This window comes from Palaemon carinicauda, chromosome 20 (genome assembly GCF_036898095.1).
Source record: "Palaemon carinicauda isolate YSFRI2023 chromosome 20, ASM3689809v2, whole genome shotgun sequence".
Lineage (NCBI taxonomy): Eukaryota > Metazoa > Arthropoda > Malacostraca > Decapoda > Palaemonidae > Palaemon > Palaemon carinicauda.
The window spans coordinates 26,426,705-26,454,572 of NC_090744.1; the positions used below are offsets into that span (position 1 = coordinate 26,426,705).

General features: G+C 41.1%; 2 protein-coding genes across 8 annotated transcripts in view; one reads left to right on the top strand and one right to left on the bottom strand.

The window, feature by feature from the left end:
- The window catches only part of LOC137660225 (beta-1,3-galactosyltransferase 5-like), a 91,799-nt gene extending 68,843 nt beyond the window's left edge, over positions 1–22,956 (top strand). For 3 of the 5 annotated variants that reach the window (XM_068394947.1, XM_068394945.1, XM_068394946.1), the window contains exons 2-6: positions 952–1,149; positions 3,304–3,543; positions 8,362–8,756; positions 19,313–19,454; positions 21,168–21,356. In XM_068394947.1, coding sequence (XP_068251048.1) covers positions 952–1,149; positions 3,304–3,543; positions 8,362–8,756; positions 19,313–19,454; positions 21,168–21,275 — 1,083 coding nt within the window. In that variant the 3' untranslated portion in view covers positions 21,276–21,356. Of the gene's footprint in view, positions 1–951; positions 1,150–3,303; positions 3,544–8,361; positions 8,757–19,312; positions 19,455–21,167; positions 21,357–22,110; positions 22,130–22,937 lie in introns of those variants that run through there. The other 2 variants (XM_068394948.1, XM_068394949.1) reach the window with 2 other exon arrangements.
- The window catches only part of LOC137660223 (zinc finger protein 729-like), a 60,867-nt gene continuing 54,889 nt past the window's right edge, over positions 21,891–27,868 (bottom strand). For all 3 annotated transcript variants that reach the window (XM_068394944.1, XM_068394942.1, XM_068394943.1), the window contains exon 20: positions 21,891–22,423. In XM_068394944.1, coding sequence (XP_068251045.1) covers positions 22,031–22,423 — 393 coding nt within the window. In that variant the 3' untranslated portion in view covers positions 21,891–22,030. The remainder of the gene's footprint in view (positions 22,424–27,868) is intronic.

Here is a 27,868-nt window from a genome sequence, read left to right on the forward strand (position 1 = left end):
GAACACATTCTATAAAATTAATTCCGAAAGATCCTGTACAGAGTAGCGTTCACCTGTAGCAGCCTATAAGACCAGAACAGGATCCCTTAGACCTACAGACTGTAGTATTGCAAGAGCCTGTGTCTTGTCACAAGGGCCAGACAATCTTAAGAGCAAGCAAGCCCTTGAAGCAAGTACTTCAGGCATTGCGTTTCGGAATTTTGAGCTTACACAAATATTCATATCTGTATACCACAACCACTTAGAAAAATGTATAGTAATCTTCACTATTTTCCTTTTCAGTTTTACTTAAAAAACCAACACGGAGGAAATTTTTTTAATTAAAGGAATGTGGAACTGGATGTGCATATATATAAAGAAAACTTTAGGCAAATTATGAATTGTCGTGGAGCCTTTTCTGTTGTTTTAATAAATTCGTCGTCACTTTAATAAATTCAGTCACTTTAAATCATCTTTAATGGAAATTGTGGTGATTTTCCTCTAACTATTAATGTTGTTGAATGGGAATATTTTAATGATCAGCCGATAAAATGTGCATACTTGTATTATTCTGTTAAAGGATAACATTTGTGAAAGAGGAAGAAGACAGTTACTGTTAGAAAACTAAAATCTTTAGTCTTCTCTCTACCCCGACCGTGTAATATTCATATTCGTTGTCTTAATTACGTCAAATTCTGTCTAAAGGTAAATCTTATTTCAAATCTTACATATATTTGTGTATGTGAAAGCTTGTCCTTAACTCGAAAAATAAGAAATCATTTTAATAAATTGGTTGAAATATGTTACTCAGCCATGCTCTCGGGATGGGATCCTCAAAATTCAATTAAAAATATTTTATATAAATCAGGTGTTTGTCATCTTTAGTCTTATAAATGAAATAAAGCCCTGAACAAAACTATTTCTTTCAGCTAACAAATTTTCCCGAAAGGTTAGAAATATTTTGTTTTCCAGATGGAAATGAAAGTTTTCACTATCAACAGGAACAACACCTTTCTTCTAGTCCTTGTGATTGTGCTTTATTTATTAATAATATTGTACATTTGCATCCTCCTGAGGAATCCTATTAGCCCTAATTACCCCGATCGTGAACGAAGTGGGCGTGGCCTTGGATGGAAAGAGTTGCTGAAAACATGGGATTATAATTTCAAGGTAAGAAGTATGTTGATTGGATCCATTCTAACAAATGGTGCGACATTCAGTTTAAAAGATCATGTTAAGCGTGGTTGACTTTATTCTGAAAAATATATTCCTTTCAGAATGTCTTCATTGAATTGTTTAATCAAGAAATTTGTTGTAAACTGTGCACAATAACTCTTTAAGAGCAACATTCTACAGCACTTGTTTCTATCTTTCATTTTTTTTTTCATAATTATCCTTATCTTTCATTTTTATATATCTTCCAGCATTTATTATACAGTATCTGGAGGGAGTAGTTTATTTCAATTATGGGACTTTAAAACCTTAACCTTTTGTCTTTGGTGTCTTTTAAAACTAGTTTTTTATTCTTATTTGTGAAAAAGGTTTCGATCACACAAATCTTGGATAAATGGCCAATAAGCCTGTACATGTACCTTAAGCAAAGGTCATTATGTAGCAATTTAGGGAAAAGGCACCATTCTTAATTTTGGTGTCCCTTTCTCTGGAGTCGAGGAAACGTTACTTTGGTTGGTATGCGTTTGGGTATTTATGGGGTTGCAAAGTTTACATGGAAACTTGTAGGTGTGCAAGTCTAGTTGTTCCTTTTTTGAAGGCGATCTCGGGTGGAACACTGACGGTCTTGCTGAGAAGAATTATCTGATTCACCACTGGTGCTTGATCTGAAGTTTCCCGTCGTGACCCCCTGGTTGTGGTGGGCAGGGGTGACTTGAACATTATGCTGCAGGGGTAGTCAGACACTCTGTGTTTATCTCATCTAAGGCATTCAGGATCTTGTAAGCCTGTATTATGTCCTCGCGCTGTCTCCGGAACTCCTAAGAGTTGGTAATGCAAGACACTGTTGCTCATTACATGGGACAGACCGTGAGCTAACTGCGTGGCTCTTCTCTGGATCTGCTCAAGTGCGTCCTTGTCCCTCTAATGCTTGGAGACCCACACAACTGAGGCATACTAAAAGTGTGGCCTGGCTAGGCTTTTGAACAGCTTCTTCACTGTCCAGGGAAGCAAAGGTATGCCTGATTGCACCCAATATCTGGTTGGCCTTCTTTATCTGATAATTTATGTATTTGGGGAACTAAAATTTCTGGTTAATAGTGACTGAGATCCTCGTCTTCCTCTGCCTCCTCCAACATATGGAGTCCTCTGTCTGACTGCCAGTGGCCATGGTATACTGGAATCTTGTTGTTACTGCTGAAGGTACATACACCTGCACTCTGGATGGAAGGTATCTTCATCTTTATCTGGCCATTCCTGCATCCAAACTAGGTCTTTCTGCAGGTCACATCTATTGGGGTTCAGATATGACAGGAATTCCCAAATTTGGTGTCATCGGCAAACATTGAGGTCATGTTTTTTCATTCCGTCATTTCCGGTTAGTTTTCTCCTGGGTACATATTCCTCCATCACTTCCTGAAGTATCGGCTTCACTTTAATCAGATTTTCTGCATTACAACGATTTTATAAACTGATTGGTACAGTATCTTGGTTAAGGAACAGTTCAAGTAATGACTGCTGCTTCTGCATAGACCATTAGCTAATTATACAAGTTTTATCAACTATGAATAATGAAATTTCCATACACTGCCATATTGCAATTAATTCCTGATACTTGGTAAAATAAAAGATAGGTTTCCCTCTATCTTTCCTTCTCTCAATTCCCTTATTCCTCTTTTCTGACTTTTTCTCTCTCCCTTTTTATCTTTTTCCCCTCCTCTTTCTTTCTTTCTTGGCCTTTCCTTCTCCATTTTCTTTCTCTTTTACGCACACACAATTACATGATTATACTTTTTCCAGACAAAATAATGTCTGACTAGCCTTGGCTTTCAATACATCTTGCATTATATCATTAAGAGAAAATTTATTTTCTCCTTTTGCATTAAAATTTTGTTCCTTCGCATAACTCCTTCCTTTATTTACTCGAGCCCAGTATTTTCTCACGAGCTAGCATTGTATTTATTTTAATTTTTTGTTCCAATCCATGTTTTAATATTTCTATTTCATAATATTAACTGTAATGGTGTAATATTATCATTGCTAATATACAGTAATAAAAAGGATTATGTACTAACCTTTATCTGAATTATGCACTGGTAGCTATCATATTTACTTCGTGATTGTTAATATTTCATAAGTGTCTTTGTTTTTCAGCTGAACATAAAAGCAAAAGAGCCCATACTGAATTCTTATCCTGATGAAGTGAAATTCATCCTAAACGAGGTGCATGCCTGCAAGATGGACCTTTTGGTATTGGCTTTAGTTGTGACTGCGATAAAAAACCAAAAGAAGAGACTTTTCATACGTCACACTTGGGGACACAGTGCTGTAGTCAAAAGGACTGGTATCAGACCGTTGTTCGTCGTTGGACAGTCAAAACAACACTCTGATCAGGTCAGTTGAGGGGACACTTGGGTTTTAAAAATTATAGGTTTTATATTATATAATAATGGTCAAAGTTTCAACCTTAGTTGGAAAAGAAAAAATGCCATAGTCCCAAGGTATGCCATGAAGTTTGTGAAAAAAAAAAAATTACAAGTAAAGAAGTCTCCAAAAGTTGAAGAAAACTAGAACAGGCTTAATTTTTTCAAGACTGTCATGGCTGGACGAAAAGAAAGAAAAAAAAAATTTTCACTTTGAAAGATTTAATTACCGAGAGTAAAGAGGAAGATTAAATAGCTTAGGAATTATAGTAAGAGGCTTGAAAATCCTGTAGGAAAATACATATGAAGGTTGGGAGAAAGTGATTGTTTTTTATTTTTTTTTCATTGCGAATATAGAATAGATTGAAGATATTTTTCAGTTGCATAATGCTTTATTAAGTTGATTCTTATTGGTGATAAAATAAAATCTTGTCAAGACTTTAACTAATTCAAACATTTGACCTGGTTATTTTGATAATAGAAAACATTGATAGTCCTGGATGAAAAATCTCTGGATTAAAGGTAAATGTAAGTAAGTGCCAAAAAAGTTGCTGTTAAATATTGGTTTGGGTAAAGAATTTATAGAGAATGCAAAAAGTCCAGTTTCTGGTAAGCTGTAGATGAATGATAAAAGCAATTGGTTTGGTGAAAGTGTTGAAAATAGATACTGAAATAATTAGGTTTTTCATCTTGTAAAGTTTTAACTTTTATTCCACTGAGTTTCCATGATATTAACTTTACAAAAATGATGGTAAAACCACTCAGAAGTGCCCACCTTTAATTGTAGGGGCCATTAAAGAGGTTTGAAGCTTTTATAAATAAGCCTGAGGATTAATATCATAGAATGAACGTAGCCTTGTGAATAGGGGACCTTTTCTTTGGATTTATGGGAGGGAGGAATAGGCTGGGATTAAATTATTGAGAAGGACTAAACGTTATTTGTATATGTATTATATATAATAATGTGTGTAACAGCAGCGCAAGAAACCTTAAGTGGTGAATAGTGAAAGATTGTAAGGTTGTGAGCACAACAGAAGTGTGTAGCTGGATGAAGGAAGTTCAACAGTTAAAACTTAGGAAAGAAAAGGAAGGAGGGATGCCAAAATAATGCTGAAGAAGGATTACTAAAACCAGTAATTACGTGTTGATAAAACTAAAAAGATTCGGGTATGTCGGGTATATCAAGAGGCTATTCATCTTTCTGTAATAGGCAAAATCTTGAAAAATGTCTTTAAAGAATACAAGGAGTAATCTTGCATCTCTAGGGGAATATACCAGCAAATAAGGCCTTCCTGTCTGAATTATACAATAATTGTGTGAAAATTGGAAACTAAGAGCTTGTATGGCTCTCCTTAAAATTCCTAAATTGAAAGGACTCTTGAGTTAAGCAGATATACAGTGGAACCTCTACATACGAATTTAATCCGTTCCAGAACCAACTTCGGATGTAGAAATTGTTCGGATGTAGAAACTAATTTTCCCATAAGAATACATTGAAATAGGATTAATCCGTGTTTGAGCCAAAAACCTATGATAACTTCTTAATAAACTACTACACATAACTTTCCCATGAGAATAATGAACACTAAATTAGATAATAGACATGTAAATAAGAAGAATAGACATGTAAATAAGAAGAATTAGCAAAAAATGATAAATAAGAAACGGGTTTTTTGCGTCACTTTACCTTAGAAACTCCAGCGCAGGTGTTGTTCGTCTTCGCTACGTAGAGAGGAGAGAGGAGACGGACGGACGGCGAGGAGGTAGAGAGGTTAACTACGATAAACGTAACACTACCGTAACTTATTCTAACTTACACTAAGTGAACTTTAACATAACTTAGCTTATTTTTTTTTTTATTTTTATATTTATTTTTTTTTACATTTTCTTTTTTTCTTTTTGATGATTACGTAATTTTAATCACTATCACTTACATTTAAAATTGACTGAATTTCTTTTGCTTCACTCTTTTCCGTTTTCTGTGCTTCACTTTCTTCCTCTTCACTCTTTGCCGTTTTCTTCGGTTCACTTACATCCTCTTCATCGCGAGTTCGCTTCGCAGTTTTTTTAAAGAAAGCATCGATAGATAATTGCTTTGTACGGCTTTTCAGAATGTTTCGAAAGTGCATTGGGCAAACATCATCGAATTGAGAAACTACACGATAAACCTGCAATTTCTTTGGATGGTATTTGTCGATGAAGTAGACCACGTCTTGATATTTTCCTAACACCTCTTTTATTTGCGCTGAACCTAACACCTCTTTTATTTGCGCTGAACCTAACACATGTTCTACCTCCTCGCTCTCTTCCTCGTCATCACTCATGTGCTCTGACATAGCATGGAGTTCCTTGAGCTCATCCGTCGTCAGTTCGTCGTGATGTTCGGCGACGAGTTCCATAACGTCATCTGCGTTGACCTCCAGACCCATGGACTTGCCAAGGGAGACTATTTCCTCTACGGCTTCCGCTGCACCGACCACGGGATCAGGTTCGGGGTCAAAACCCTCGAAATCTCGGGGAGAAACTGCATCAGGCCACAGCTTCTTCCATGCAGAATTGAGGGTCCGTCGAGTTAATCCCACCCAAGCCTGATCAATGATCTTTAAGCAGTGCACGATATTGAAGTGGCCCCTCCAAAATTCACGCAAAGTTAAGTTGGTGCTTTGCGTGACATTAAAGCACTGCTTGAATAAGTGCTTGGTGTACAGCTTCTTAAAATTAGAGATGACTTGCTGATCCATGGGCTGGAGGATAGAGGTGGTATTTGGTGGAAGATACAGCACCTTTATGAACTTGAATTCATCGAAGATATCATCTTCAAGTCCGGGGGGGTGAGCGGGTGCATTGTCAAGGCATAGCAGGCACTTTAAAGGCAATTTCTGCTCATGAAGATACTTCTTCACAGAAGGACCGAAAACTTGGTTTACCCATTGCACAAAGAATTGCCTAGTGACCCAGGCCTTCGAGTTGGATCGCCAGAAAGCATGAAGCTGATCCTTATCGACGTTGTGTGCTTTAAAGGCCCTAGGGTTCTCCGAATGGTAAACAAGCAAGGGCTTGACTTTAAAGTCCCCGCTAGCATTGGCACATAGAGCAAGAGTCAACCGATCCTTCATTGGCTTATGCCCAGGCAATTTCTTCTCTTCAGCAGTGATGTAGGTTCGACTTGGCATCTTCTTCCAAAACAGCCCGGTTGCATCACAATTGAACACCTGCTGCTCTACGTAGCCTTCTTCCTTTACGATATTTTCGAATTTCTTAACAAAGTCAGTTGCAGCCTTTGTGTCCGCACTAGCAGCCTCTCCGTGGCGAACAACTGAATGAATCCCGGACCGTTTCTTAAATTTCTCGAACCAGCCACGAGATGCCTTGAAATCATCTGAGGAAGGCTCGGTTGAACTCTCCCCAGCATCACCCCCAGAGCTCTCCTCCTTCAAGTCCGTAAAGATGGCGTGCGCCTTCTCGCAGATAACGGTTTCGGTGATGGTGTCGCCAACGATCTCTCTATCCTTAATCCACACTAGTAGAAGTCGTTCCATCTCTTCTATGATAGGGGTACGGCGTTTGGAAATTATAGTGATCCCCTTAGAAGGTTTCACTGCTTTCATAGCTTCCTTCTGTTTAAGGATTGTCGAGATCGTCGACATATTACGTCCATACTGTTTAGCAAGTTCACTCACGCGGATGCCACGCTCATGTTTTTCAATAATTTCCTGCTTAATTTCTATAGAGAGCATTTCCTTCTTCCTTTTCTCACCACTACCACTACCACTGCCAAAACTAAGCCTTTTTGGACCCATGATTTACATAAATTATCGTTAATGGATGCACGTAAAAAATCACGATTAATTCACAGTTAATATCAGAACGCAAAGAGCACAACCGCAAGAAGCCGACGAGAACAGAGGACTGACCCAAGCCGCGCTAATTGAGCGTCCCTCCGAGGTCGATGTGCTGCCTTCTATCGGCGGAAATAAAAAACACTTCAGGCGCTATGAGCACCGACTACGCGTACGAGTATTGTTTACTTCGGGTGTCGAAAAAAACATTCGGGTGTAGAGTCGGAACGTGTTCGAATTGTACTTCGCGTGTCGAAAAATTCGGATACAACCGGTACGACGAAAATTGCTACTTCGTGTGTCGAAATAAAATTCGGGTGTGGAGTCAAAAATTTGCTCGAATTTTACTTCGGATGTTGGAAAATTCGGATGTAGATACGTTCGTGTGTAGAGGTTCCACTGTATAGGTTCTAATGTTCTATTCACACTCGAGATTTGAGAATAATTCATCTTGGAATATGCTTAATGAAACCAAAACCTAGAATAATTTATATGGAAATCAAGGGAAGCTCTATGGAAGTCTTGCCTTCGTGACATCATGAGCATCGAAGGTTGTTACTGTGAGGTGGAGGATAAAGCAGAAAAAGGAAGGAGTGAGGTAGCTAACTAAATCTTGGAAAGTATAAATAAGAAGTAGAAAAGATGGTGAAGATGAATCTTCAAATATTGTCATATTGGATTCCATGTTCTAGCCTTTTACAGGAAAATCCTTTGAGATCGCACAGCGCATTAACCCTGAAAATTGTTTAACCACATGAGAGAAAAGAATTCGTGACTAGATAAAAATATTTATTGATGCATATTCAAATTTTATTCGCTTGATACGAATATTAGAATTTGAATTGCGTAATATTAAGAGCCTCCTATCTGATAGTATCTAACCATTTTTTTTATATATCTTTAGAGAGCTTCGAGAGTTAATTTTACTAAAATTCCGATTTATTTTTCAGCTAGCCTTGGAGGAGGAATCACGCCAGTACCACGATATCCTACAAGCTAATTTTATAGATGATTATAAGAATCTGACATATAAAACTATGGCCATTCTTCACTGGGCTTCTACTTATTGTAAAAACGCCCCAGTTCTCCTAAAGATTGACGATGATGTAATACCAAACCCATTTGCTCTTAGTGATTATCTGGTGTTCTACTTAGAAAGGAACCCTCACCCGATTCAGATTTTGGGAAAGTTGCGTTGTTGCGATCCAGTATTGAGGGAAGGGAAGTATGCGGTATCCAAGAATGAGTATAGTGGTGGTCAGTATCCTCCGTATGTTGCTGGTCCTTCCTACATAGTTCCTGCTGCCATCATACCAGCGCTGTTACAATCTGCTAGAGGGACAAGGTTAGCAGCACTTAGTTAGTCAGTTATTGAATTTAAAGCCTAAATTTAACAATCTTTTATATTTGGCTTTAAGCTTCAATCCATGTTCTTTGTATGTCTTTGGAAACCTCTTGTAGTTTTTATTTCCTAGTTTCCTTTTCCTCTCTGGGCTATTTTTCCCTGTCGGAGCCCTTGGGCTTATAGCATTCTCCTTTTCCAACTATGGTTAGCCTGTGCTTGTTGTAATAATAATAATAATAATAATAATAATAATAATAATAATAATAATAATAGTAATAGTCATCATGTCATGATGATGATGATGATCAAGATGGCGATGTAGTCTGGTTTCCCCGTTTCCTGGAGCAACATGGAAATTCATTTAACAAGAACTTTTATGCCTCGCACTGCCTTTATTCCAATCTTGTTCGAGTTCTCGTCAATATTTTTTTTTCTTTTTTTCTAGTCCTGGCTCTTAACGCTGGCCAGTATCCCTGGTCCCTTTTTGTTTCATACCCACATCGTCTATATTTATTCTAGAGGATTTAAATTCTTCTCTGCTAATTTTTCTTAAAATTAATTCTATGAACTTTCGGTACAATTCTTAATATTTTGAAATCTCATTTTCAGTTCCTGTTTTCTTTCAAAAGTTTCCCTGTTTTTCTTGCACAATCACAATCATAGACAATAGTTTCATTCAGTAAATTGTTTTGCTCCTTCAAATTAAATTATTTAATCTAGAAGTCTGGCAGTCTATTTATATTTTTTATATTTTTTGTCAAGTACTTGATAGTATGGTCTAAAAAGCCAGTATGTTGCCAAAAACTAGGCTGTTTAGTCTCCCCATCAACTATTTCATAAATGGATTTTGAGCGAAGCAAAAAATCTATTTTTGGGTGAGATAGCCATGTCGTCCTGATGGAAGTTCCTATAGGGTAGCTTCCTTGGGTATATTTGACTACAGTGATATTCCCAGAGAATTTACCTTAAGGTACCCAGAATTCTAACTCCTGGAGCGAATATCCCATATTAAATGAACTAGGGATATCGCGTAATATCAGAGGACGTATTCTTGACACGCCACATAGCAATCTGCACCCCGAACAGAATTAACACTTCGAAGGGGTCAAGTGGCAAGAAAACAAAAAACGAGAAAGAAAGGAGAGCCGCTAGCAAGGCACCTCTCCTATCTCTCTTCGTATGCATGCATAGCGCCGCCGACGGCGACATCTGTATTCCTTGTAGCGATACACGAGGTGCTACAGATACTGTATATAGGGAGGGATCCTATAGCCCTTTTTAGAGAAAAGGAAGGGCGGGTCCATCAGGACGAAATGGCTATCTCACCCAAAAATAGATTTTTCGCTTTGCTCAAAATCCGTTTTTTGGGCTCAAGCCATGTCGTCCTGATGGAAGTATACCAGAGCATTACTGTATCTGTGGATTCTCAAAACGTGCCGTACTCTCAAGAAGGTATTTCCCGGTCAGGCTAGACCTAGAGACCTAAGATGTTACCATCATACATCTTTTCATCTAACCATAGACTGTTAGTGCTTCCTGCCCCCTACAGGGAAGAGTCATGCTAGACTCTGGAAAAGTCTCGAAGAGTACATATACCTATGTATGAATAACAGACAAGCCAATATAGTGGTCTCACTCTATATTATGTAAAGCAAAGTTTGTAAAAGAACCGCTGTATCGGTATGAAATACCGACAAGCTCCCCGTTCGATTACTGGATTGGACAAAGATTTATATCCGGGTAGGAGAAAAACCTGTACATCCGCCACCATCCCTTTAGGGCATGAAGTCCTCCCACTAGGGGAAAGCATAAACCAATGAAAGTTGCTTGCAGAAACGAACAATCTATTAGAATTATTCATGTTAAAGTATACACAGTTTACGTAATGCTAAACCATTTTCTAGTAAAATGACACAGGCGAATTAGATGCAAGGTTCACAAGAACTAGTTTATTGACAATCAATAAAAATAAAAACCGGTTAAACAACAATTATACATATATAAGAGGAGGATAACCAACAAATAAGCATAAGGATCATAGTAAACAGAAAATTGTTTATCTGAAAGAAAAAACATTAGCGCCACTTTTGAATACCGAGGTATTAAAATCATAAAAGTCTGTATTACTATAAAGTCACACTGGCGTTGGAAACGCTTGGCACACGTGTCTGCACTTATGCAAGGTCCACCTTTGATTATGGAACAGTCAATGTGGGCACCTTAGTGCCCTAACACTTAAGTCTGTAGAACAGTCCATGACTACACACCCACCCTAGAATCAATAGTCCAATTAATTTCACTGTTCCTCGCAGAGTTAAACAGCAGGTTTAACAACACTACCCACTGCTACCACAGACCTCTTTAGTTGCTCCACTTGCTTCTCATAGTGTCGAAAGAAAACAATGGAAGACTTCCAGCCAGTGTATGAGCGAAGATGTTCGAAATCCATGTTATTAAAGAAATTTAAGGATGAGGCAACTTTCCTCAGATCGTGACCTGCGGGTGTACTATCTGGATCCGCTCTGCGAATGAAATAGGTGATTTTCGCCCTTAGTTGTTTCAGAGATAAATTTGAGCCTGATGTTTCTCCCCTGAACAGTTGACCTCCCCTAAAGTCTGAAGTTCTACAAAGATAGACCTTTAGGCATTCCACTGGACATAGAGATGCATCTTCTTTCAGAGGGCAGATTCTCCAGGGACCCCACCTGTTGGTGGGTAGCTCGTTCTTGGCGAGAAACGTTGGGTCTGGAAAAAGGTTCAGTTCTCCCCCATCTAAGAACTGAACACGACCTTCCTCTCGCGAGAGGGCTACTATTTCACTAACCCTAGCCCCCGAAGCGAGTGCAAACAGAAAAATAACTTTTTGGGTCAAATCCTTTAAAGCACACTCCTCATTGTTCATCAGTGAAGCAAAATGAAGAACGTTATCCAGAGACCATGAAATTGGCTTCGGAGGTGCTGATGGTCTGAGCCTAGCACAGGCCTTCGGAATTTTGTTAAAAATGTCGTTAGAGAGGTCGACCTGGAAGGCATATAAAATGGGTCTTGTCAAGGCGGATTTACACGTTGATATTGTGTTGGCTGCTAAGCCTTGACCATGAGGTGGATGAAGAATGATAAGCAGAAGTCCATCGAGATCTTTTGTGGTTTCTTCGCCTTGACAAAGGACACCCATTTCCTCCATGATGACTCGTATTGTCTTCTGGTGGATTTGCACTTATATTCCTCTAAAAAGTCTATACTGTCTTTTGAGATCCCGAAACGCTTTCTCACCGCCAGGGAGAGAAAATCATGAGCTGCAGGTTTCGGGTTTTCAGTGATGGGTCAAAACTGGATCCGGTAGCGGTAGACACTTCAGCCGTAGTTCTAATGCCAGAGGGAACCATACGCTGTTCGGCCACTTGTGAGCCACTATTGCCGCTACTCCCTTGAAAGATCTCGGTTTGTCGAGGACCCTCAATAGAAGGTTGTGAGGAGGGAACAGGTAAATCCTGGACCATCTGTTCCAGTCGAGGGACATCGCGTCCACTGCTTCCGCTAGGGGATCCTCGTACGGGGACACGTAGAGAGGTAATTTCTTGTTGTCTTTCGTTGCAAAGAGGTCTATCTGCAGTTCCGGGACTTGACTCAAGATGAAGGAGAACGATCCTGCGTCTAGGGACCATTCTGACTCTATCGGTGTGAACCTGGATAGAGCTTCTGCCGTCACGTTGCGAACTCCTTGAAGGTGAACTGCTGACAAGTACCATTTCTTCTTTTCCGCTAGCCGGAAGATGGCCAACATCACTTGGTTGAGTGAAGGTGACCTCGATCCTTGTCGATTCAGGCATCTCACTATCACCTCGCTGTCTAGTACCAACCTTATGTGGATCGAGCGGCGAAGGGAGACTTTCTTCAAGGTAAGGAGTACTGCCATGGCTTCCAGAAAGTTTGTGAAATTTCTTGAATAGATTGGACCAGGTTCCTTGGGCCCTCTTCCAGTGAGAATGACCTCCCCATCCCTCCTTCGAGGCGTCTGTGAATAGTCATAGAGGGGGGAGGTGGCTGGAGAACCACAGACTTCTTTAGTTGTTTGACTTGGGACCATGGCCTGAGAAGCGTACGTAGACGAGGCGGTACTGGCCTTATCAGATCTTTTCGCGCGTTTGATGCATAATTCCTCCAAACTCCGGTTGCATCCTTTAGCTGTGCTTTTAGCACTGGGTCTGTTACTGAGGCAAACTGGAGAGAACCCAGCACTCTCTCCTGTTCGCGTCTTGATATTCTTTCGGAATCCAGAAGTCTCTTGACAGAACCTGCTATTTCCTTCCTCTTCTTCGCAGGGATGGAGAGTTGGTGTGACACTAGGTCCCAGTGGATTCCCAGCCACTGGAACTTTTGAGATGGAGAAAGCCGAGACTTTTTCCTGTTGATCTTGAAGCCTAGATGTTCTAGGAACTGGATCACCTGTAGGGAAGCTTGCAAACACTCTGTATTGGATGCTGCCCACACCAGCCAGTCGTCCAGGTAGGCTACTACTTGGATTCCTTTTAGGCATAATTGTTTGAGAGCTGCGCTCGCAAGCTTCGTGAAGATCCTTGGGGCTATGTTTAGCCCGAATGGCATGGCTCTGAAGGCGTAGAGTCTTCGATGTAGCTTGAATCCTAGGTAGGGGGAGAGTCGACGACTGATTGGAATGTGCCAATAGCCATCTGACAAGTCTATGGAGACTGTAAATGCCCGCTTGGGCAGTAAGATCCTTATGTGTCGCAGTGTTAGCATCTTGAACTTGCTGTTCACTATGAACTTATTGAGTGGCGACAAGTCCAGAATGACTCTTGAGTTTTTCCGAGTCCTCCTTGGGAACACAAAACAGCCTCCCTTGGAATTTGATGGACTTTACCTTTTGGATTACTCTTTTCTCCAAGAGTTCTCAATTGTACTCTTCCAGAACGGGGGTGAAGTGTTTGAAGAATCGTGGGCACGGAGGTGGAGTGCTGTACCAGCTCCAGCCCAGTCCATTCTTGAGTAGGCTGTGGGCCCAGGGATCGAAGGTCCAACGATCCCGAAAAAGATGGAGTCTCCCTCCTACCGGTAGCATTTCACTTTGGTTGCTGTTGACCTGAGGCCTTGACTCCTTGACCGCGACCTCCCCTAAATCCCCTTCCCCTTAAGGGGCGTCTAGACGAACCTCTGGCTGATCCTCTAGCTCTTGCTTGAAAGGTAGTAGACTGCCCTTCGAACACTGGGTTAAATGCCGGAGACTGTGTAGTCACGGCTTGGGGTACCCACTGGTACGTGGCCGGGGTCTGTGCCACCATCTGGGGCACTGCGGTCAAAGGAAGTTGTCGCTGCTGCTGTCTGAATGGCTTGGCTGGCCGAGAGGGTAGCCTAGGCTTTTTAGTCTTCCTCTTTGGTTGGGGACCCTCATCCAGGGAAGACTTTCTCTTAAGAGATAGGCCCCACTTCTGGAGAAGGTTTCTATTCTCCGCGGCGGCCTTATCCACTACCTCCTTGACCGCTTCACTAGGGAAGAGGTCTTTGCCCCAAATGCAGGAGGAGATTAGTTTCCTTGGCTCGTGCCTCACCGTAGCAGAGGCGAACACGAACTCCCTACAAGCCCTCCTAGCTTTGACGAAGCTGTAAAGGTCCTTCGTCACTGTGGCTAGATGTGTATTGGCAACTACCATAAACATTTCTTGGGCCTTGGGGTCACTTGCCATTGTCTCCAGAGTCGTTTGCAGAGACATTGAGGCAGCAAGTCTTTCTTTTGTCTGTAGCTCCCTACGCAAAAGAAAGTCGGACAGCTTCGGAAGATCTTCACCGAACTGACGTCCGGCAATATCGGCCTCCAACTTCCCGACTGAGAAGGTAAGATGGACGTCCTTCCAGTCTTTCTGGTCCATGGGTAAGGTCAAGGATAGGGGTTTACACTCCTCCAGGGAGGGGCATGGCTTACCCGCCTCGACCGCTTTCAAAACGGCCGTAAACCCTTTTTGCATAAAGGGAGAGGCCACAAAGGAAGGGTGCTTCTTACTCAAAGCGGGTACCTTTGAGTTTGTGAAGCCCCTCTCTTTCATCGAGCTTGACAGCAAGGCTTGAGCTTTAGCATGGTCATAAATTATGACCTCCTTCAGCTCCGTTTCTTCCTTTGAGGCTGGTTCCTTCCTTAGGCGGACATAGCAGTCCAGATACGACTCCTTGCTGCGCCAGAATTCCACCTCCTCGAGGGGGACTGAGCCCAATCTCTTGAGATGACGATTTTTCCCGTCGTCATAGGCATGTGCTCGGCATACCTCCAAGGGTTAGCATCCGAGCATAAGGGAAGGTTCATCACGCTGAGCTTCTTCTGGGGCCCACGTGATGCTGCAAGTCTTTGCATCTCCAACTTCATTGCAGCAGCCTTCTCATTATTTTCCTTCTGCATCTTTTGGATCATCCCAACGATGGAAGAAAGGGTCTTTCCCAGATCCTCTGGGAGAGCGGACGATGTTGAAGGAACAGGTTCAGGGGCCTGAACTGGGGTAGCCGACTCCTCGTCAAATTCTTCCTCTTCATTGTCTGGAGCCTGGGTCAGCTCCTCTTCCTGGTCTTCTGCCAAAAGGTCTTTTTCAGTGTACTCGGACACCTCCGACATCCTATCCTCCAGTTGGATGTCTTGCAGGGCGTCCGCGACTTCAGCATCCACCGGGATCTGAACCAACGACATCTCCGCTTGAGGCTGGGGAATCGCTGCATCTGTTGATGCCTTAGGGAAAAGGTAAGCCCTCATCTTCTCGCTTGGAAGATAGGGGCCAGAAGTGTTCTTCTGGAAGCCCCTTACCCAGGTTCGAAGCTTCTCCCTTGCTGCGTCCCTTGACTCCGCCGTCTTAGGGGTGTCAAACGCCTCGGTAATCAGGTTTGTGCAAATGGTACATACCTGCGGGTCCCAATACCGGAGATCACCTTTGGAGACTGCTCATGCTGCGTGCCTCCTACACAAGTCATGTCCGCAGAAGTTCTTGCTGCGGACGTTGCAGAATAAACTCCCACACTTCGGATGGTCCTCCTGTAAAAAGAAGAAAATTCTATGAGTATCAAGTGAACAACATATCACTGGATAACTAATGTTAAGTATACATAACTTAAAGTAACTAAGCTAGACAGGAAAGAAGGAAAGACACACACTTGTATTTCCTGCCCAGTCATTTGCTGTAACCTTCCAGATAATAAAATTTCATGGTTATTCTATACTAGAGTAACCAATAAGGAATTTCCAGAGGAAAATAGGTGTAGCTCACAACAAAATAAGTAATTTTAAAATACTGGATAGTAGAAAAGAAAGAACTCGCTTTCTTTATCTGTATGGTTTCACCAAAAGGCTGTACAAGACAACACAAGAGTGTTAGAAAAACTTAGTGTTGTAATATATTCTATACCATAGTTTTCTCCATGCAGTATATCCTATACTGAAAAATACTTGCTACAGCATATAAAACATATAAAAGAATGTGCCGGCCGGCACGTACCTTAAATTAGTTCCAAAGTATACTACTTTTAGAATATTGGGTGGAAGAGCGCTGGTTCAAATGTGTGCCGCCGGCCGGCAACTAAAATTGATAGCACCCGGCTGCCGGCCGCTAATCGTGGCGGCCAGCAGAACTATGGTGTGCTTCTATTGACGGCCGGCAAGGGTATACTACCAATGCCGGCCGGCAACAAAAGAACCAGAGAACTTCCAACTGCCCGGCTGCTGGCCTGAGTACAAACACTAGAAGAGAAACAGGATGGATGCCCGGATAAGAGACTGCATTGCCTCATAGCCCGGCAACCAGAAAGAGTGCACATAAGGAAGGGGAGAATATAAATTCAGGCTTCCGTTTGTCCAACGCCGTCTGGCTCTACAGACATACATGGATGAGAGACCAAGGGAGGTCTGGGGAACACTCTAAAGAAGACAGCCTTTGCTGGCCGGCGAGAGACTGAGTCAACTCCACATCTTAACCTATGCTAGGTACAGAGGTAGAATGACGGACAGAGATGTAATGGCTTGGCCATCACTAAGGAAAGAGGGGGAAGGGGGAAAGAGGGTCCTGCAAATCCTGCTTTAGTAAAGAATCGCCCCGCAGCCAAGAAAGCTCATCTTGGCCTAGGGGGAATCCTAGGAGGGAGGCTGGCAGTACTTGCCATCTCCCTCGGAACCAAAGCAAGGTTGGTGTTGTTATTCACAGGAAAGAAGGATCTCATCCTTCACGGATGCCTGAAAACTATAAATCAATCAATCTCATCCTTCACACCGAGAACAACCACACTGGACTAGTCTGCTAGATCACAAAAAGAAGGAATATTCTCGTACAGAAACCTTCAAAAGTGATCTAAGGAGGCTAAGCCTCCTGTGTCTGTTCTAGACCTAGCAAAGGAATCTCATTCTCTATGCTGGAAAGAAACAGACCCAGACTAAGAACTCTGATGTCCTGCCCCTTCCTGAAGCCAGACTTACTGGAAACAGGAAAGAACAGAAACACCCTAATATAGTTATATCTAAATATTAATTCAGATAAACCATTAGGGTTAAACCCAAGGCTTAAACGGGGAAAAGGGATTGCACTTATTCTCCGAGAAGAATAGAGCAACCGGGGAGTGTGAGAAAGTATACTAGGGCCCCATAGGCAACTAGCCTAGGCACGAAGAGAATAGATTACCTAAATCACCGAAACTCGCTCATATACTATCTTGGAAGAAATATCAACAATATCTTGTCTGTATAAAACTGCCTAAAGCTTCAATAAAATTTTAAAACTCTCGGAAATCTGAATATCATGCATGAAAGTACTAGGGTCACACGTCTAGGCTACAAAGCCTAGCGTAGGCCAGGATCGGTAAATCATTCGCCGAAACGGAAATACTAATAGCATCATTTGAAGAATTCCTATGTAGAGCTAAATAGCTAAAGTTATTAAAGCATAACGACTGGGAATGTCGCTCTGGCTAACTAAATGACTCTTGCATGGCGAACGACAGCGTCCAGGATGCCTCTGGTAGGCAACAGCTCTTGTAACGAAAATATCTCTATTGAAATATCTTAAAATCACCAAGAGCTTACATTTATACATAAAAGAGATAATACTCAACTTATCAGAGGCAGAAGAGGTTGGAGAAAGCATCATGAGGTTGAAAATAATCCAAGATAAGCGAGTAACACAGGGAAAACACCGAGTTGTTGAGCTACGCAAAAAGGAATACAGATGTCGCCGTCGGCGGCGCTATGCACGCATACGAAGCGAGATAGGAGAGGTGCCTTGCTAGCGGCTCTCCTTTCTTTCACGTTTTTTCGTTTTCTTGCCACTTGACCCCTTCGAAGTGTTAATTCTGTTTGGGGTGCAGATTGCTATGTTGCGTGTCAAGAATATGTCCTCTGATATTACGCGATATCCCTAGTTCATTTAATATGGGATATTTGCTCCAGGAGTTAGAATTCTGGGTACCTTAAGGTAAATTCTCTGGAAATATCACTGTAGTCAAATATACCCAAGGAAGCTACCCTATAGGAACTTCCATCAGGACGAAATGGCTAGAGCCCAAAAGTGCTCCTTATTGAACTCTTTTATCATTATTTAATCTAGCATGATGGGGTTTGTTTCTGGTGGTTACCAATTCAGATTTATTTGCTCCCAATGAGAAAAGTGAAACTGTGAAATAGTTGTCTGAACAATTTATAAAAATTAATTGAAAGACACCATGTAAAACTAGTGCTTCCTGAGCTATAACAAAGTATGTGATAAAAGATGCTCAATATTGCAGTTTAACAGGATGTCAAGCTTCTTATTCCTTGTAATTTTCTCTTTGACCCTTCTATGTTATTAACCCTCCTTCCTCAAAGAACTTTATATGATCTTCCTAATATTTTGTCACCCATTAAAAGCATGTGGTTTTTGTTCCTAGTTTACAATTTTTTAAACTCCCAATTCAACTATCGGCTGAGGTTTAGATACTTGAAACTATATTAAAAGTAAGGATGTTCTACTGCCGTTCTGTGATATTTGCAATACGACAAGATTTCATGCGTCTTCTATGGGGGATGGGGAATCGACATTTTAAGAATAAATTACATTGGGATTGGACACTCCTAAATGTCAAACCAATAACTCTCTCTTCACTTCCGTCTCTAATGCTCTGTCTTCTACTTTTTTAAGGAATATAAAGAGCCTTGCAAAAGGGAGGCACGCAGTCGATAGCTACTGGGAATGAAACTTTCTTTATATATCTACTACGCTCCATTAACTTAGGAATTCAACTTTTATTAGTGTGTTATAATTTGCAAATTAATTAATGACTTTAGAAATTAGTGAGATAAATATAATTTTAAAGAATTGCTAGGTACTTGCAACCATGTAACATAATGAATCTAAAAGCACTATTTTATCCTTAGCTTCCTTGAAAAACATTCCAATGAATATTGTACCAAGAACGAAAAAAGTAAATTTAGTGCTTGCAATCTTTACATAATTATTATCAAACATTAAATATTGCACAGATTTATAGTTTCTGGAATTCAATGTTATGGTTTTAAATATATTTTATCTAAAAATTTCTTACAGATTCCATCCTTTAGAAGATGTTTACACAACAGGCGTAGTTGCTAAAGCTGCTGGTATAAAACACAAAAACATCCTAAGTCTAACAAATTCAGATGGTAGGAAGATTGACATCCGATGGTGTTCTGGTGCTAGGATTTTTCAGGTGAGCTTTACATTTCTTAAATAAATCATTGAATTATTCTGCATTTGTACTATTTATCTTGCTAACAAGTTGGTCCAAATTTGTCTGCATTACGGAACTGTAAATAGCTAAAACTGATTTCGATAACTTTTGATCAATTGAATGCTGTTAATCTTTGGTATTTTCAAAATTTACCTGTCAATATTATATCATTAAAGTTTATTAATTTTAAAATGGATGATGTTAAAATCTTGTCTGTGTATCTACACAAAAATTTTTAAGGCTAGATTAAAGTTTCTCTACACCCTGTATACAAATTATTATTATTATTAGTATTAGTTATTATTATTATTATTATTGTTATTGTTATCACTAGGAAAGCTACAGCCCTTGTTGGAAAAGCAGGATGCATTAAGCCCAAGGGCTCCAACAGGTTTAAATAGTTCACTTAGTAAAAGAAATAAGGAACTAAAGTATGATAAACAATAAAAAAAAAAACTCTTAAGAACAGCAACAAGCCTTCATAAATGAACTATAAAAAAATGACAGCCTCAGCCAGTTGAATATAAAAAACATTTGCACTAAGTTTTAACTTTTGAAGCTCCACTGATTCAACTACATAATTAGGAAGATCATCCCAAAACTTGGTTACAGGTGGAGTTAAACTTCTAGAATACTGTGTAGTATTGAGCCTATGATGGAGAAGGCACGATTATTTGAATTTGCATACCTAGCATTACAAACAGGATGGTACTGTCTGGGAAGATCCCATAGCAAAGGATGGTCAGAACTAAGAAAAATCTTGTGCAACATGCATAAACTAATTGAAAGGCTGTACCTGGTCAGGAATAATAAATTTAATAAACCATAAATTCCTTTCAACAAATTAGGACTAGAATAATCTGCTGAAGACCAGACACTATAGAATGAAAGAATCAAATCTTCTTCAAAATATATCTATTACTGAAAAATCTTTTTTAGACTCAATAAGCCAATTTTTTGTGCAATGGAACTGGAGACAGTAAATTTGCTATAAAGAATGACAAAATTCATCAGTTAAAAAAACTTAATCAATGCAGATATTGAGGAGTCACACTTACATCATACTTGAGTTTTCTTAGAGTTGAACTTCATGCCCCATAATTTGAACCATACACTAATTTTAGCTAGATCTCTATTAAGGGATTCAGCAACCCCAGATTCAGGAGATAGAATTATCATAGAGAATAGCACATTCCTATACTCACTATGGTGCTTATCAACAACAACTCTAGGTCTGTTACCTAAAAATTCAATAATTTTGCTATGAAAAGGCCCATCAACTCCCAACTGTTTGAGCCTGAAAACAAAGGGCCTCATAAGTAACATGGTCCACAGCAGCACTAAAATAAAGGCCAATTACGCACACTTCATGACCACAATCGAGGGATTTCTGTACAGCACTGGAGATTGTAATGTTTGCTGTAATTCCTGTTTCTGTATGCCTATTCTCATAGGAAAATTTTCAATGTTAATTTTAAATCTTCATCCTTGTCAAATCCTCTAGAACCTATTATAACATTTTAGACATACTTTACAATGTTCAATCTCCCAGGAAAATTTATAAGATTCATATACACCTGAAGGTAAAATTAAAGTTAAGTATTGTAAATAATACATTCCTAAAGTTTTGTATAAGTATAATCATTCCATTGTTCTAGCAACATTGATTATGAGATTTTTGATCACTCGCAGGAAAACGTTGGACTAAAGGTGGCGGCTAAAGCTTGGAATGCTTTACGAAAACTAGAAAATATATCACAGCCTGAGGGAGATGTCTTGCTAGAAAATATGATAGACTAAAAAAGGTAAATTATATTATAAAGTATATGTAACCTATCTGCAGTACCTTTTATGGAGTATCCAAATATATAATTTCATAAACACACTCTATTTTTCCATACCTTATTGAATTTACAATAATATACTGTAATGAATTCAGTTGTAGATATGAAAGATAAGTCGCCATTACTTTAAATATACAGAATAATACCCATAATATCTGGTATCTAAGGTGGTTGAGTGAAGCATGTCATGTGTAGAGTAGATGTAATAAGGTTAATGGCTACTTTTCAATATTAGAGACAAGTTTAGTGCATTAATAAAGTTATTTTTCCCAATAGTTTTATATATATGGGAGTGACTAGAATTCTCATCATATGCACCCACACTAAACTCTCAATGTGGCAGATGTTCTCTTAGGAATTCTTGTCTCTTGGTAAGGTTTTTTTTTTTTTTTTTTTTTTGGTTGCTTTATTGATATTGCTAGCATTTCCTTTCTCTTAAGATTTTTTTTCATTATTATTAATAACCACAAGTCTCAATTTGCTGTCTAGTTTTCTATTTCTGTGTTGGATAATGTGTAAAGTATCACCAACTCAACTGTGCCTGTGTAGCAGGGTAAAATTGAAAAAAGTATTTTACTAAAATTTTTAAATAAAAATTAATACACTTAAATAACATAACAGTATTTAAAATGTTAAAATTTCTAAGTTAAATATAAAAAGCACTTTCATACATTAATTACACAAACCAAATAATAACCATCAATTTACACATTAACTCGTAAAGGAGGGAGTGAGATATGTAATTGGATCACACTCGTCCATGTTTACATCGTAGTGACTTATTCTTTCAGTTTGAAGTGAAACTTCCAAACCTTCACTGGTCCCTGGTGCAGTGTAAGACTGTTGAATTGAATGTGAAGTATTTGATGGCAGTAGCAGCTTGGATGCAAGTGTTTGCATCTGTTCTGTACCACTATGGGTAGATATAATTAATGGTGTTGCAGTTTCAGCCATTTCTTGAGATTCTGAGATTACTAAATTTTCAGTATGAGGTTGGTCAAAGTTTGAAACGGCTGTTTCTCCTTGAATGTCGCCATTTTCCACTTCCAAATTCTCATCCATTAAGTCCAAGGGTCTTGGGTTGTGGAAAGTTTCTTTGTGGATCTGTAACACGGAGATGAAGGAATAATTAATTGACTAGCTTTATTACATCTTTACCATACAGTACTTCTATCTTTATTATAAAGCATAACTTCTAAATTGTTATTTCTGTACTTGCACAAGTACAAACCTTAAGTACGTGAAACCAATTTAAATAAACTGTTTCGGAAGTTGTTTGGAGTAATATAAGCATTAGTAAATTAGTAAAAGGAAAAAAAAAATACTGTGCTGTTGAAAAAATTATGCTAGTAGTCTGAGTGATTGTATATGGTTGTCTCCAGATCACTGTTAAACTTTACATGTCACCTCAATGAGGAACTGAATTTGGGCTATAAAAATGCATTTCTATTCATTGGAAATGGCTATTTTTTCATCTATAGTGTATGAGGCATCCATTTTCAACCCTCTAAATCTAAATATAGTCTTTGGCATACTACTGCTTTTAATCTCTTAAGAACTTCCAAGAAGACATGTTTGTATGTTGTTTGTCAAGGTATGATATGTTATATACTTTCAGATGGGAAAATTATTACCTATGGAGGAAAAAACTGCTGATGTAATACCAAACTGCCACAACAAGACCTGCTATAGTTGTTACATTGGAAAACATTGGCAAAAACTGCATCTATTTCTACTTCTTCTAAGAGGTTCTTCAAACTTAAAAACTACTACAGCATTTGGACAGATGACAATTGGATGTGCTACTGCATTATCTACTCAAACCGGATGTTGCTCTTGCAATTACTGTTGACACCCAAGTATGAAGTTGACACTGTTTCTACTCCATCACCAAATATTACGAATGCAGTTACTTGGCCAATCGATACTTTCAATGCAGCTACAAGACCCATTAATCTCGTCTTTGAATGTAGCAAGAAGGCCCATCCATGTGGCCTTTTGATGTAGCGACAAGGCCCATTAATGTGGCTTTCGGATGTAGCAACATGGCCCTTCAATGTGAACTTTGGATGCAGTTACCAGGCCCCTTAATCTTGCCGTTGAATGATGTTACCAGGCCCATTAATATCGCCTTTGAATGTAGCGACAAGGCCCGGCCTGTCAATATGGACTGGATACAGGGACGAGGCCCATCAGCGTGTCTTTTTGATGCAGGGATGATGCCCATGAATGTGGCCTTTGGATGCATGAACAAGGCCCATCAATGTTGCCTTTGAATGCAGCAACTAAGCCCATCAATGTCGCTCTAGAAACGGTGTAGAGGCCCATCAATCTTGATATGGATACAGCGAAAAGGACCATCAATCTTGCCATTGACGCAACAAAGAGGTCGATCAATTTGGACAATTGATGTAGCAACAAGACCCAGTAATCTCGCTCTCAATGCAGCAATAAGGCCCATCAATCGTGCTCTGGATGATGAAGGCAAGGACCATCAATCACTATAGATGCAGTGACAAGGCCCATCATTTTGGCCCAAGGATGCAGCGACAAGGCTCATCAATATTGCTCCGATGCAGTGATGAGCCCCATCAATCTCAGGTTGCAGTAACAAGGCGCATCAATCTGTCATGATACAGCAACAAGGTCCATAACTCATCACTTTGGATGCGGTAATGAGGCCCATCAATCTCTTAATGCAGTGATGAGGCACATCATCCTTGCTTTAGATGTAGCGACGGGGCCCATCAACCTCGCTCTGGATGCAGCGACGGGGCCCATCAACCTCGCTCTGGATGCAGCGACGGGGCCCATCAACCTCGCTCTGGATGCAGCGACGGGGCCCATCAACCTCGCTCTGGATGCAGCGACGGGGCCCATCAACCTCGCTCTGGATGCAGCGACGGGGCCCATCAACCTCGCTCTGGATGCAGCGACGGGGCCCATCAACCTCGCTCTGGATGCAGCGACGGGGCCCATCAACCTCGCTCTGGATGCAGCGACGGGGCCCATCAATCTCGCTCTGGATGCAGCGACGGGGCCCATCATCTTTAGACGCAGCGATGAGCTCTTCAATTTGGCCAATCAATACAGCGACGAGGCCTGTCAATGTAACCTTTGCATATAGTTTTTACCAGGCTGATCAATCTCTCTGGAATATAGCGACGAGCCCCATCAATCTAGCTTCGGAGGCAGTAAACAGGCCCATCAATCTCATTCTGGAAGACACTAGGCCCATAAATCCTGCTCTGGATGAAGCTAAGAGGGCCATCAATCTAAATTTGGCAGAAGAGATAAGGCCCATCAATCTCTTAAAATATAATGACGAGACCCATCAATCTTGCTTTGGATGCAACTATAAACCCATTATTTTGACCAAATGATGCAGCAATGAAGCCCATCAATCCCTGGATGCAGCAACGAGGCCCATCAATCTCTTTGAATGCAGGGATGAGGCCCATCAATCTCAATCTAGATGCAGGGATGAGGCCCATCAACCTCACTGTGGATGCAGCAATGAGGCTCTTCAATCTCACTCTGGATGCAGTGACAGGGCCCATCAATATCACTGGATGCTGCAATGACACCCATCAATCTTGATCTGGATCCAGCGACGAGACCCATAAATCTTGCTTTTGATGCAGCGATGAGACCCATCAATCCCGCTTTGGATACAGGAATGAGGCCCTCCAATCTCACTCTTGATGCACCAAATAAGGCACATCAATAGTGCTCTGGATGCAGCAGTGAGGCCCATCAGTCTTGCTCTTAATGCATTGAGAAGACCCATCAATCTTGCTTTAGTAACACGGATGAGGACCATCAATCATGCTGGTAGTAGGGGAGAAACCCATCAATCTCCTCTGGAAACAGCTAAGAGTCCCATTAATATCGCTCTGGATCCAGCGACAAGGCCGATCAATCTTTCTCTTAATGCAGAGAGAAGACTCATCAATCTTACTTTAGTAACACGGATGAGGACCATCAATCATGCTGGTAGTAGGGGGTGAAGCCCATCAATCTCCTCTAGAAAATAGCTAGAGTCCCATCAATATTACTCTGGATTCAGCTTTGGGGCCCATTGATATCATTCTGGATGCAGCGATGAGCCATCAATATCACTGCATGCAGCAACGAGGCCCAACTACCTCACTCTGGATCAAGCAATGAGGCCCATCAATCTCCAGATGCAGCAGAGGCCATATCTAGCTTTGGATGCAGCAAGGAAGCCCATCAATCTTTCTGGAAGCAGATAAAAGGCCCATAAATCTTGCTCTGGATGCAGCGCAGCCCATTAATCTTACTTTGGACGCAGTGATGAGGTCCATCAATCTCACTCTGGAGAATAGCTAAGAGTCCCATCAATATTGCTCTGGATCCAGCGACAAGGCCCATCAATATTGCTCTGGATCCAGCGACAAGGCCAGTCAATCTCACTTTGGATACAGGATGAGCCCATCATTTTGGCCAATAAATGCAATGATGAGGCATATCTAAATCGCTCAGTATCCAGCGACAAGGCCCATCAATCTCACTTTGGAAGTAGTGACAAGGCCCATCAATCTCACTCTGGTAGTGACAAGGCCCATCAATCTCACTCTGGTAGTAGTGACAAGGCCCATCAATCTCACTCTGGTAGTAGTGACAAGGCCCATCAATCTAGCTTTGGATGCAGTGATGAGCCCATCAATTTGGCCAATAGATGCAGCAGCAACAAGACCCATCAATCTTGCTTTAGTAGCAGGGATGAGACTCTTGAATCTCGCTGCTTGCTGGTAGTAGCGATGAGGCCAATCAATCTCGCACTGGAAATGCCTATCTCACTTCGAATGCAGCGATGAGGCCCATCAATCTTGCTTTGGAAGCGGCAACAAGGCCCATCAATCTTGCTTTAATAGCAGGGATTCTCATCAATCTGGGTCTGAAAGCAGCATCTAAGGGCGTCCTTCTTGCTCTGGATGCGAGGCCCATCAGTCTAGCTTTCAATGAAGTGATGCTCCCATCAATTTGGCCAATGGCTGCAGTGATGAGTCCCATCAATTCTGCTATGGATGCAGCAACAAGGCCCATCAATCTCGCTCTTGATGCACTGATGAGGCACATCAATATCACTTTGGACACAGCATTGAGCATTTTGGCCCGTGGATGCAGCAACACGTCTCATCAATCCCACTTTGGTAGTGGGGACGAGGTCTATATCAATCTCGCTGGTAGTAGGGATGAGGACCATTAATCTCGCTCTTGATGCAGCGACAAGGCCCATCACTCTACTTCGGATGCAGCGACAAGGCCAATCAATAATGCTTTCAACCCAGTGATGAGCCGATCACTTTGGCTAATGGATGCAGCAACAAGACCCATAAATTTTGCTTTAGTAGCAGGGATGAGGCCCATCAATCTCGCTCTGGAAGCAGTGACATGATCCATCAATCTTGCTTTGGTAGTAGGGATGAGGCTCACTAATCTCGCTCTGGAAACAGCTACGAGGTCCATTTATCTCACTTTGGATGCAGCGATGAGGCCCATCAATCTTGCTTTGGACGCAACGATAAACCCATCATTTTGGCCAGTGGAGGCAGCGAAGAGTTCCATCAATATTGCTCTAGATGCAACTAGGCCCATCACTCTCACTCCTGATGCACTGATAAGGCACAACAATATAACTCTGGATGTAGCGACGAGACGCTACATGCAGCGTTGAGGATCGTCAATCTCACGTTGGACACAGCGATGAGTCCATCATTTTGGCCAATAGATGCAACGATGAGGCATATCAATATCACTTGGCATGCAACGACGAGGCGCATCAATCTCGCTCTTGATGCAGTCATGACAAAAATATAACTTTGGTAGCAGGGAGGAGGCCCATCAATCTTGCTCTCGATGCAGCGACGAGTCCCATCAACATTGGTCTGGATGCAGCAACTAGGCCCATCAATCTTGCTCTTTATACAGCGCTGAGGCCCTTCAATATCGCTTTGGATGCAGTGACAAGGCCTACCAATATCACCCGGGATCCAGTGAAGAGGCCCAGTAATTTTGCCCTTGAAGCAGCAATGACTGCCATCAATTTTGCTCTGGATGCAACAGGGCCCATCTTATGATCTGGTTCCAGCGACAAGGCCCACCAATCTTGATTTGCATGCAGCGATGAGAAACATCAATTTCATTCTGGATGCAGCAACAAGGCACATCAATCTCACTCAGCAGCAGCAAAGACAGTCAATCTCAAGTAACGACAAGGCTTGTCAAATCTCGCTTTGAATGCATTAGATGCAGTGATGAGGATCATCAATTGCTATGGATGCAGTGTTGAGGCCCTTCATTCTCGCTCTGGATGCAGTGATGAGCTTAGCATTTTGGCCAATGGATCCAGCGACGAGGCCCGTCGATATCGCTCTGGAAGCAGCCACGAGGCCCATCATTCTGTCACTATGGATGCAGCGATGAGGCTCATCAATGTCTCTCTGGATACAGTGATAAGGCCCATCAATCTCACTTTGATGGGCCGTGTTGCTGCATTCAATCTCACTTTGAATGCAGCAACAC